Consider the following 12,624-nt stretch of genomic DNA (forward strand, 5'->3'; position numbering starts at 1 on the left):
GCCACTGAAGTTACTACCTCTTTGGATTAACTGAAATGATGCATGTTTGTTATCTTAGTGACTTTGTAACAGGCCTCCTTCCAGTGCCACCTCCTTGGTGAATCAAGACTTTCCCAGTAGGTAGGTAACTGAGCATGGCTGTGAAGTGTTAAGAGAGAACTGGGCTCAAATCTGGCCTCCGTCACTGACCAGCTCCATGACTCTGGCAAGTTACTTAATCTTCCTTGCAAGGTGGCAGTAGTAATACCTCCTTCATAGGGTTGTTTAATTTAAACTGTGAATAACATAATGTACGTCATGCAACTGGTCTTAGTAAATGTGAAGTCTCCTTCTTCTCTTCCTCTGACCTCTCATTGCAGTTTTATCTGTGTCTCCTAAACAGACACTACCTGCTGCCTGGTGTGGTGCGTCAGTTTGACAAACATTTTTGAGCACATAGGTACTCATGGGGCACTGCATGGGGTCTGGGGATGTGTTGGGTTTAGCCCTCGCCAGTAGGGCTCACTGCCCAGCAGGAAGGCCCACGGGCAGTGGTTCCAACAAGGCACGGGTGGTCTGTAGAGCCAGGAAGCGCACACATGTGTGTGCCGTGCGTATCCTTGGCTTCGTTCCCCTGGCAAACTATTTGCTCTTTGAGGGTAGGGTCAGTTACAGCTTTTGGACCTCTTCAACTATGGTGACCATATTTCCTGAATTAAAATGAAGGACAGGGCCGGGTGCAGTGGCTCACACCTGTAATCCCAGCACTTTGGGAGGCTGAGGCGGGCAGATCACGAGGTCGGGAGATCAAGACCATCCTGGCTAACATGGTGAAACCCCATCGCTACTAAAAAAAAAAAAAAAAAAAAAAAAAATTAGCTGGGTGTGGCGGCACGTGCCTGCAATCCCAGCTACTCGGGAGGCTGAGGCAGGAGAATCTCTTGAACCTGGGAGGCAGAGGTTGCAGTGAGCCAAGATCGCGTCACTGCACTCCAGCCTGGCAACAAAGCTAGACTCCATCTCAAAAAAAAAAAAGAAGGACAGGCAGGTTGACACATGTGAATATCTTTATGGAGACAATGGAAGAAAATATTTGAAGTCTGTGCTGACTTAGAAAAATCAGGAAAAAATTTGCTATTTCCACAGCATATAGCAAAGTCTTTGACAGAATGGTCACAGAAAGATTTGTTGTGTGACCACATTAATAAATGAATGCATAAGCAGCTACAATTTCAGTGACTTTCAAAATGTTCCCAAATTCCCTGAAGTCAGAGCATGTGAAACTCCTAGGATTAAATGACTGGCAGGGTTAAGATGGGAAATGGCCAGGTTAAAAGTAAATGTTTGTTGCCCAGGAGGAGACCCACATTTGCCCATTTGACCAGGTTGAAAAGATCAGCAGGTGTCACAGAAAGCGAAGGTGCTCCTGAAGGACAAGTGCCTTCATGGAGTAGAAGGGATGAGGGACAGGACATGCTCAAATGGGGCAACAGGGAGGAGCCTGGGGCAGTCCAGGGAAAGGAAAGGTGTGTGTGCTGGGCAAGAGGGGCCCAAAGGGCAGATGTGAGGCTTGGACAAGACTGGCCGCCTCTGCCTTTTGGGACAACCTAAAGTTGGAAGATTGAGGAACTGTTTGACATGAGGTCCAGCTCTCTTTCTTTCTCAAAATGCTAAGCAGGTGAGGTGACTTGCCCAAGGACACACAGCTGTTGAGTGGCCCGCCTCCCAGCTCAGCGTCCCTGTTGAATGGCGAGCTTCCAGCCTGTCTGGAAGAATGACAGCCACAAAGCAGGAGTGTTGGCGTCAGGCCAGGACTGGGAGTGGCGGCATCTTGCCTGCCTGTGTCCTCACAGTGTTCCAGATGGTGAAGGGTGATGTCTTAACACCACTGCCCCTCCACCACCCCCTTACTCCCGCCCTTGCCCTACATCTGCCAGCAGTGCTGGCTCTGGAATGGTACTGTCCCAGGACACGCAGCCAGGAGGGCAGCCCATAAAGACAGGGACACAAAGCAAGGACTGGGGCTAATCCCCTCAACTTCCTCTAGCAGTTAGCCCAAAATGCCAGGAAGTACTTATACATACCTTAACCACTTTTTCCTTTTTCCCCTGTCCTAGTCCAGTGGTCCTCCTACTCTTCCTCCTAGAGCTAACTCTTCTTCTCAGATGGCTCTGTCCAGCTGAGTGAACCTAGCCTTACCTCCCAGGCCCTCCCATCAAGCTCCTCAGACCCTGACTCTCTCCACAGACTCGGCTGAGGCTGTGCTGATGAGAGAAGCCTTTGCTGATCAGGCTTTGGGAGGACATCTGCCTTTGCCTCCCTCAACTTGGCTGGATGCCATCTCTCCCTTGCCCATGTCCCACCCTGGGCAATGTTGACTTCTTCCCAGTTAGTCTGCAGGCTTTCAGTACGGTGCACAGAGCAGGAACTTAATAACACTTCATGACTCCAAGAAGGAGTGAGACAGTGTTGTTAAATAAAAAATTACAGAAGGCCATGGTTTTGGACTAAGCTCCTGCCCTAGGCCCCACAGACCAGGCTAAAAATCAAAATAGAATCACCCATGCTAAAGTTCCACATCACCAAATCTAAACTAAGTTGTTATCTGACCTTCCTAGAAATCAGGAGAGAGACATAACAGCCAATTAAAACAGGCCAGTTTCAATATTCAATGGACATGATAATGAAGTTCCCTCTGCTTTAATCTTTACACAAAACAAGGCAGCCTGAAGGATCCTGATATGAACTAATCAGTTATTTTTCTATTGTTCCGTCTCCCTGTCCCCACCTTACAAGAAAAGTCAATTTGTTTTTGTTTTTGAGACAGGGGCTTGCTCTTCCGCCCAGGCTGGAGGGCAAGCATAGCTCACTGCAGCCTCCACCTCCCAGGCTCAACCCATCCTCCTTTCGGCCTCGGCCTCCCAAGGAGCTGGGACCACAGGCACATACCACCATGCCCAGCTAATTTTATCTTTTGTAGAGACGAGGTCTTGCTATGTTGCCCAGGCTGGTCTCAAACTCCTGGGCTCAAGAGATCCTCCCTCCTCGGCCTCCCGAAGTGCTGGGATTACAGGAGTGAGCCACTGTGCCCAGCCAAGAAAAGCAACTTCGAAAAGTGACTAACCAGCTTTCTTCAGCCCTTCCCTGTCTGTAAAGCCAACCTCTTCTGCTCAACTCATTGGAATATGTATTCTATTTTATGGAATGAAGTGTTGCCTGATTCCAGAATTACAGTAAACAATTGAGATCTGTAAATTCGTTGTACTTTTGTCTTTTGATGTTTTTGGTTCAGAATGAGAGTCAGTGGTTTGAATGCACTGGCACTGAGTCCCTAGGATAGCTAGAAGTTACAGAGAGCGAGAGCTTTTAGGAATGTCATTCTGGAAGGAACCTGGCAAGATCTCCTAAGAGGAAATGCCTGGTGACTCTGTCTCAAAAGGTTACTTAATTACCGACACCACCAACTTCATTTCCATTTTAAATTTTATTACATCAAAAGAAAAAAACCTCTCCACAAATCTCTAAAACCTACACCAAACGAAAGAAATTATCATTAAGGTTCTAACTCCACCCCCCAAAACAACCTTACATTAAAAAAAATCCAAAAGAAATAGAAATACCAGCTTCAAAAATATTTATCCAAAAAGTAAGGCATCAACTTTACAAAAAAATAATTGAAGGAGGGGAGGAAGTTGGAGGAATGAGAAAAGAGGGAATAAGAAGATGGTCCCCTGACCCTCCAGGGGCCAACCCCAGCCTGCCGGGCATCTACTCTGAAGGGGTCACAACTCAGACCAAACTTGGCATCTCACCAACTATGGGGTGGGCAAGCTGGGCGGGGAAGCTGGGAGACACCATCCAGGCCAGGAAGGGCTCCTGTGTATTCCAGTTTAAGCAGACAGAATTCGGGGTGGGGGAGAGAATCCCGATTTGTGATAAAAGGATCCTAAGTCCTTAGTGCAGCAGGAGTGGCTGGGAAGGTTGCAGGGCCCACAGCAAACTCCATAGCCTTCCTTTGAAGCCCAGGGAAAGGTCAGAGGCTGCCAGCCACAGAGGAGGGCCTTTTTTGAGGATCTCCAGAGTGGGCGCCCTGCTGCCACTGCCCTTTCACCCTGCCCCAAGACAGCAAGACACTGAGACCTGCGAGGAGTGGGGGACTATTGGAGTTGGGGACGGATGGGAAAGGAACTGGGCTTCAGCTAATGCTCTCCTCAGTCTTCCAGGGTATGGAATGGGCACCTCTAGGGAGGGGGAAAGCGCCCTTCCTCCCAGGGAAGGCATTTAATATCAGATCCGTCCTGAGGGTTAGAAATAGGGGAGTATTTTTAGGCCAAGTTCTTGGATGGGAGGTGACTTAAGGCTGATCTGGCTCTGATCTCAGGCCTGAAGGGCTTGGGGATCCTTCATACCTGGTCCCAAGCCAAGGCCCAGAGAGGAGAAGTGCACGGTGGGGGCGGTGGTGCTGGCTGTGTGCGGGTGTGCTGGGAGTGGCTGCAGGGATAGCAGGGGACTGCTCCTTCCTGTGGCGGGCAGGTGGGGTTGCTGAGCGGCTTCGTCATTAGGAGAGAGATGCCACTACCTTAAAAATCAGAAGCTTTTTGGCTTCTGGAAGCTTTGGCACCATGTTGGGGGCTGGATGCAGGAGGCAGGGGCAGGGCTGGGTTTCTGCAATCTGAGCCTTTCTCAATATGTTCCTCAACCACCTGGCTTGGGGGTGGAGAGGCTGTTCTTCTCCTTGGTCCTTAGCTCTGGGAGTTGGCATCCTGAGGAGAACCGAATTCTGGACAAGAAGCCCTGGCTGGGGTGGGTGCAGGTATGATGGGGAGGGGCAGGAAAGAGGGCAGAGGGAAGCATCCCCTTGGATTTTGGGTCCCTGGTGAACAGATGGGATCTTGGGTCTCTCCAGCTGACCCCTTGATGGGGACAGAATTGCTTGAGCCTGTCCCCCCACAATGCAGCCCCTGTGGCCTCTCCTCTCTGAAGGGGCCTCCCTGGGAGGGAAGGCAGTAATGAGCTCCAGTTCCTGAAGAGGCAGCTGAGGGTGTGGCCCGGAGGGAGGTCCTGCAGGGCACCCTCTCCTCCGGCAGCTGGGAGTGTGGGCAGCACTGGAGTGGGGCCTGGGACATGGACCCTGGGGTGAGAGGCTGGTTCTTTGGGTATGAATGTCAGTTTTTGTTTACAATTTCTCACCACCCACACCAAAGTCCTACCACTGCCTGACAAAAGCAGAGAGAGGGGTGTGTGTGTACTCGCATGTGTTGGCGGGACCAAGGCAGGGAGGTAGGATAAAAGGGGGAGGAAGGAGAGAGTAGCCAGGGAATGGTGGTCCTCAGGGCTGGGGCTGCCCCGCCACGTCCTTGTCCTTGGTGGGAGTGGGTTGGTACATGGGCTGCTGCTGCTCCTCCATGTCCTCGTTAGCCTCCTCTGTCCCTGAGCCCCGCTCCACCTCGGGGTACACGACCACACACATCTTCTGGCTCACCAGGGTTAGCAGCTCTGTAGGAAGAGATCACACAGAAACCAGGCCAATGCTGAGTATCCCACCAACCTGGCCAAGTGGCCCCGGCCCTTCCCGGCTCTCCTGCCCCAGGTTCTGCCTCTTCAGAGCAGTCAGTGCCTTGAAGAGAATCCTCGCCACCTGGTCTGCCTCCTGCATCTCCCGCCGGCTACTCTTTGCTTATGAAGGCCCCAGCCTTCCCACCTTCCCTGTGCCCACTGACCCCTAAGTCCAGGGTCTCCTCTGGTCTCCACCCAGCCTGGGGCAGCTCTCACAGAATGGCTGACAGGTTGCCTATTTTATTTTAAAATTTTTAATAATAGAGATGGAGTCTTGCTATGTCGACCAGGCTGGTCTCAAACTCCTGGGCTCAAGTGATCCTCTGTCTCAGCCTCCCAAAGTGCTGGGATTACAGGAGTGAGCCACTGTGCCCAGCCCAGGTTGCCTATTCTTGCGGGTCTAAGGTCTGTGTGGAAATGCCAGCTGTTCTCCACCCTCAGAGGTCTCTGGGAAAAGGCATCTGCTTCCCCTGCTCTGGACTCTTCCAGGGCTCTGTGGACGAGGAGAAGGTGAGCCTAGATCTCCTGGCCCTGGTGGCTCCCCAACCCCATCACTGACCACTGCATTCCAGCCCAGGAGGCCCTGAAGCCAGCCAGAGCCTCCAACAACTCACCAATGAAGTCACTGAAACACTTGGGCTTGTGTTGCCAGTAAACACCCAGGAAATAGACAGGCACTCCTGTCAGCATGATGGCCAGGCCAATGCCACACACCACCGGCTCTGACCACAGGCTGAAGACCAGCAGGAAGGCCCAGAACAGCAAGTAGATGATGGGGAACAGCAGGTTGATCTGTGGAGCAGAGGCATGAGGCATATGAACTGTGTAGGCCCCGTGGCCCCCAGGACTAGGGACTGGGGCATTCTCTCTCTTCTTCACCCACAGAGACACATTCTCAAGGGCAAAGGCTGGGCTTCCCTCAGCTCTGTGGTCCCACACTCACCCCTGGTAGGGCAGGGGCTATATAAACAAATGTTGATGAACATGGTCGGTCAGACAGGAAGAGGATGGGGAGGAGTTAGGGAGGAAACCATCCTCCTTGCCCATGTCCTCGCTCTTGGGTGTGATTAGACAAGGCCTCATCATGCATGCCATGTGCCTGTGGCAGCCAGAGAAGCCCATAGGGATGGAGAAGCTTGCTGGCACACGGGTGTGTCTGCTGAGGTCCTAGGGTGGAGGGGAGGTGTGGCAATGCACAAGGTGCAGGCAGGAGACGATTCGAGTCACTCAGGCTCCCTGGTCCTTGCCCACTTCTATGCAGGGCCCTTATGTGGGCACAATATGGCAAATGTCAGCTCCTTATGGGCCACATGTGGGGAGTTCCTGAGAGTATCCTCTTCAGGGCTCCAGGGGCAGTCCTGATTCGGCTGCCTTTCTCTTCCTTGTCTTCCTCGCTCAGAAGGGATGTGTGTGGTGGGGACATGGGGTTATTCTACCTCCTCTTCCCTCTAACAGATTTTCTAAGTGTGAGAGTAGAAAATGGCGGTGGAAATGCCAGTGAGGAACTGAGAGATTTGGAGAGCCTTTGATTTTCCAGCTGGAAGGATCTTCTAGAAGCATCTAGTCACTGTTTCTAGAATAGGATTGTTCAAATAGCTCTGGAGTACACTCTATTCTTCTAATTTGTAGGAGAACTCATAATGCTCTAGCATGTCCTGTTCTGAGCAATCCCTTTAATTCCTATCACAGAGTTATATCTTGTAGCAATATTAGGTTCACTGAGCACCCTATATGTGTAGGACTGTGGGAGTTTATAAAGGGAGGATCATGGAAGGTTGCAGTAGACTGGAAAACTTCAAGAAAGAGGAGGTACTTGAGGCGCATTTGGAAAATGGTTAAAATGTAGATGGGCAGATGGGAGGAGAAAAGTCATTCTGGGATGGAGACATAGCACATAGTGAACCCAGCTATCTGGAGGGACAAGGAGGAAGTGTTGGGGAGATAAGAGAACCTTGAAAAGTCAGCTGGAGTTTAAGGCTTAGACTGGTAGGAAACAAAGGAATGTCATGATGAAAGTCACATTTGATCTGACTTATTCCCCAGCTGCAGTCTGCTCCGATCTCATCCCCAGTGGAGAATGGAAATAGTGGTCCCATTCACAAATGGCCCTTGCTTTCCAAAGGGTCTGCTACCATCAGAGATGATGATGTGTGGTCAGCAGCTAAGAACAGAGGTGATTTAAAAATCTGAACTGCAGCTAGAACCATAGAGGAAGGGGAGGGGACCCCAAAGGGAGGTTCTCTCACCTTGATGGGGCGGGGGATATCAGGCTTCTTCCAGCGAAGGACTATCTGTCCGGCAACCGTGACCCCATAGAAGAGGTAGTTGATGAAGCCCACGTAGTTGATGAGTGTGTACATGTCGCTGGTGACCAGCATCAGCAGGGTAGAGATGCACTGGGAAAGTGGGAGGAGCTCATCAGTGATCCGAAAGATATTCAGAGACTGGTATTACAGATTAGGGGCTGTCCCCCAGCCTCCAGGCAGATGATGCCATCGTATAATGGATGTCTCGAAATGGAGACTTTAGAACCTCCCCTAGTAACCCAAGATGTTACAACATCTTTATTGCTAGGAAGTCCTTTCTTATTACAGGGGTGATGATCAAAATATTTAACCACTCGTATGGCACGGGCACTAACCAATTAGAATGGATACTGGACATAAGCAGCTAGACTGGCCACACTGGTATTACCTGGCTCTGTGTCAGCCCCGGTCTCATTTGTATGCCTCTGTTGGTTATAGCTCAAGCTAAATTCATTTTTTTAAAATCCCTTAGGGAAGATTGTTAACAACAGATTAAGGCTGTATTCCTGCCCTCATCCTTTTCTCCTGGCTGAGTCATCTATTTTTCTTCCTTCCTTTTCTTTATTAATTTCAAAACTGGTTACATAGCACTTACTGTGTGCCAGGTCTCTATGTTTAGCATTTGACAAAGATTAACTCACTTAACCCTCATAACATCCCTATGAGGTTTTCTTGACAGAGTCTACTTTCCAACTTCAAAATCATCTCTGTGGCTCTCTTGGAACCATGCTCCTCCCCTCTGATAACTTGTGAAGGTCAACAAAAGGTTCTGTTCTCTTGTGAGATCCGATGGTTAAAATAATCGAGAAGATTTTAATGGTTCTTGCTACATCTGCCTTTTAGTCACACTACTGCACCAATAGCTCTAACTGGAAAAAAACAAAACAAAACAAAACAAAAAAATGTGTGTGGCCCACTGGGAGTACTGTCTTCTCTAGCCACCTTCGACAACCAACCAGTCAAGGTGACCTTCATCCTGCATCTGAACATTCTGAAATTGTACAGCAATGCTGTAAAATGCTCTTGGCTCCCAAGAGCTCTGTTATTCTGATTTCTAACTGCTTCACCAGTGGACCAAAGTCATTTTTAGTGTTTTATTCAGGATCCAGAAGGAAAATAAAAATAACTCAAAAGACTCAATGGGGACAAGTCTTTGTTCCTTCCTATAGCTCTCTCAAAATGATTCTACTCTGGGGATATTTTACTCCCATCTCTTTCCTGTCCCAAGTTTCCTTTGCACAGTTTCCAGTTTATCAGTCTTCCTCTATTATTTTTCTTATTTGGTGTACTGTTAACACTAACTTCATTTCAATGATGTTTCCCAAGAGACTGGCAGGCTGCCCTGAAGCTTGATGGGGGAAGTGGGTGTTTGCAGGGACCAACCAGCCAGGAGCAGAGGCCAGTGCTGCAACCCTGTGGTAACAGGTGCGAGGAGAGCCAAGGGAGATATATATTTTTTGAGGCTGTAGAATCCTGAGACAGTCAGTTCAGTCTGACCCAAAAGGATGGGAGAACGGAAATAAGTCAGCCTGAGAGCCTTAGGTATTTCAAGACTCAGGATCTTTCCTTGCTATATCTCTTGATATTAACAAAGATGATGAGTATCATTTGCCAGATCCTCTAAGATCCAGTGAGACCTAGCAGCAGACTGCAAGGGTAAGAGGGGTGTGTGTGAAAAGCATGAACTCCCAGCTTAGACTAGGCACAAAGAGAGGGAGGTGTGTGGAGAGTTACAGCAGGAAGGGCCCTTACTGTGAAGAGCAGGGCTGGGATTGGGGTGCAGCGCTTCACGTGGATCATGGCCAACACACTGGGAAGGTGGCCCTCTCGGGCTCCAGCGAAGAACAGCCTGTCAGGGAGAAAAGCAGGTCAGCCTGGGATAACCCAGGGACCACCAAGCCCCAGCTCCTTCATCCATGCCTACCTTCTGCCCACACAGGGGCATCCCCACTCCAACCAGGCACCCGCCTTCACATGCATACTTTCCACCCCACCAGTCACAGAACCTGTGTTCACAAATGCAGGTGCAAGCAAACCAGAGGCAGCCAGGGGAAAAGTGGATGAACCCTGGGTATGTTAGACCCTGAATGTGGTATGAGTGGCTCAGGGTTACTGATAATTGTACTGTCACTCAGTGGGGTGCTCCCAATGCCTGGAAGGCTGCAGGAGCAGCCTCTGTCTGTTGCCTAAAATCTTCATCTCTTTAAAAGCATTCCTCACATCCTCAAAGGATGCAGATTCCCTAATACACTGGGACTGAACTGCATATGGAAAGCTTTAAAAACACTCTATTTCTTTTTTTTTTTTTTTTTGAGATGGAGTCTGACTCTGTCGCCCAGGCTGGAGTGCAGTGCTGTAATCTCGGCTCACTGCAACCTCCGCCTCTCAGGTTTAAGCAATTCTCTGCCTCAGCCTCCCGAGAAGGTGGGATTACAGGTGTGTGCCACCATGCCCAGCTAATTTTTGTATTTTTAGTAGAGACGGGGTTTCGCCATCTTGGCCAGGCTGGTCTTGAACTGCTGACCTCGTGATCCACTTGCCTCGGCCTCCCAAAGTGCTGGGACTACAGGCGTGAGCCACCGCGCCTGGCCTAAAAACACTCTTGTCCTAGTCAGAGAGTAGTTCAGTTGTCTTTGTGGGAGTAGGGAATTGGTGGTGGAAATGTTCTCTATCTTGTTTTGGGTAGTGGTTGAATTTTGACAACTGTCAAAATTCATCAAATGGAAGCCAGGCACAGTGGCACACACCTATATTTCTAGCTACTTGGGAGGCTGAAGCAGGAAGACTGCTTGAGCCCAGAAGTTCAAAGCCAGCCTAGGCAACATAGTGAGACTCTGCCTCTAAAAAACAACAATAAAAAACAAAAATGAACAAACACAAACAAAAAAACCCCCACAAAACTCATCAAAATGAACATTTATGATCTGCTTTTTTTTTTTTTTTTTTGAGACGGAGTTTCACTCTTGTTGCCCAGGCTGGAGTGCAATAGCACGATCTTGGCTCACCGCAACCTCCGCCTCCCAGGTTCAAGCGATTCTTCTGCCTCAGCCTCCCGAGTAGCTGGGATTACAGGCATGCGCCACCACACCCAGCTAATTTTTGTATTTTTGGTGGAGACGGGGTTTCTCCATGTTGGTCAGGCTGGTCTCGAACTCTCGACCTCAGGTGATCCGCCCGCCTCGGCCTCCCAAAGTACTGGGATTACAGGCATAAGCCACCATGCCCAGCCTATGATCTGCTTTTTTTAAAAAAAATTGAGGCAGGGTCTTGCCATGTTGCCCAGGCTGGTCTTGAACTGGGCTCTAATGATCCTCCCACCTCGGGCTCCCAAAGCGTTGGGATGACAGGCATGAGCCACCACGCCCAGCCTGCATATTTTATTGTATGTAAATTGTACTTAAAAATTTATATCCTGTCTTGTGGGATTGAGTTAAAAAAAATTATATCCTGTCTGGGCATGGTGGGTAACACCTGCAATCCCAGCACTTTGGCAGGCTGAGGCGGGAGAATCATTTGAGCCCGGAAGTTTGAGGCCAGTCTGGGCAAAATAGTGGACCCTGGTCTCTACAAAAAATAAAAATAAAAATAAAATTAGCCAGGCATGGTGGCATGTGCCTGTTGTTCTAATTACTCGGGAGGCTGAGGTGACAGGATCACATGAGCCTGGGAGGCTGAGGCTGCAGTGAGCTGTGATTGTGCCATTGCACTCCACCCTAGGCAACAGAGCAAGAACCTGTCTCAAAAAAAAAAAAAAAAAAAGAAAGAAAGAAAGAAAGAAAAAATTGGAAATATCATAAGTGCCTAAAAGTAAGAGGTCGATAAAATGAATTTGGCATTAAGATGAAATGTTATGGGCTAGGCACAGTGGCTCATGCCTGTAATCCCAGCTCTTTGGGAGGCTGAGGTGGGTGAATCACCTGAGGTCAGGAGTTTGAGACCAGCCTGGCCAACATGGGGAAACCTCGTCTCTACTAAAAATACAAAAATTAGCCAGATGTGGTGGCACGTGCCTATAATCCCAGCTACTTGGAAGGTTGAGGCAGAATTGCCTGAACCCGGAAGGTGGAGGTTGCAGTGAGCAGAGATCATGCCCTTGCACTCCAACCTGGATGACAGAGTGAAACTCTGTCTCAAAGAAAAAAAAAAAGGGAACATTATGTAGTCATGTTTTTGAAAAAATTTGATTACATGAGAATATGCTCAAAATATAACATCAAATGAAAAAACAGGACTGAAAACTATAATGCAAATTAATTTTTTTTTTTTTGAGACATGGTCTTGCTCTGTTGCCCAGGCTGGAGTGCAGTAGCACGATGATGGCTCACTGTAGCCTTGACCTCCCAAACTCAAATGATCCTCCTGTCTCAGTCTTCCAAGTAGCTGGGACTACAGGTGTGCACCACCACACCCAAATGCCAATTAATTTTAAGATTATTTATGGGCCTATTTATTAAAATGCTAACTGATTGTCTCTGGGTGGTGAAATTATGGTTAATTTTAATTTTCTTCCTTATACGTTAGAGAAAAAATTTTAAAAATCGCAAAATGCAGCCTGGGCAACATGGTGAAACCCTGTCTCTACAAAAAATACAAAAATTAGCCAGGCATGGTAGAGCGTGCCTGTAGTTCCAGCTACTGAGGGGGCTGAGGTGGGAGGATCACTTGAGCCTGGGAGGTTGAGGCTGCAGTGAGCTGTATTTGCACCACTGCACTCCAGCCTGGGTGACAAAGTGAGACCCTGTCTCCAAAAAAAAAAAAAAAAAAAGAAAAGATAAGGAAAAGG

The 12,624-nt window shown here is 49.0% G+C and overlaps 1 protein-coding gene across 4 annotated transcripts in view; it reads right to left on the reverse strand.

Annotated features, from left to right (window-relative positions):
* Positions 1-3,448: 3,448 nt before the first annotated feature.
* Positions 3,449-12,624, reverse strand: part of SLC7A8 (solute carrier family 7 member 8) — a 58,543-nt gene continuing 49,367 nt past the window's right edge. For all 4 annotated transcript variants that reach the window (XM_003808091.6, XM_034937291.3, XM_034937293.3 and 1 more), the window contains 4 exons: positions 9,594-9,690; positions 7,782-7,931; positions 6,150-6,327; positions 3,449-5,475 (listed from right to left, as the gene is read on the reverse strand). In XM_003808091.6, coding sequence (XP_003808139.1) covers positions 5,309-5,475; positions 6,150-6,327; positions 7,782-7,931; positions 9,594-9,690 — 592 coding nt within the window. In that variant the 3' untranslated portion in view covers positions 3,449-5,308. The remainder of the gene's footprint in view (positions 5,476-6,149; positions 6,328-7,781; positions 7,932-9,593; positions 9,691-12,624) is intronic.

Source organism: Pan paniscus, chromosome 15 (genome assembly GCF_029289425.2).
Source record: "Pan paniscus chromosome 15, NHGRI_mPanPan1-v2.0_pri, whole genome shotgun sequence".
Lineage (NCBI taxonomy): Eukaryota > Metazoa > Chordata > Mammalia > Primates > Hominidae > Pan > Pan paniscus.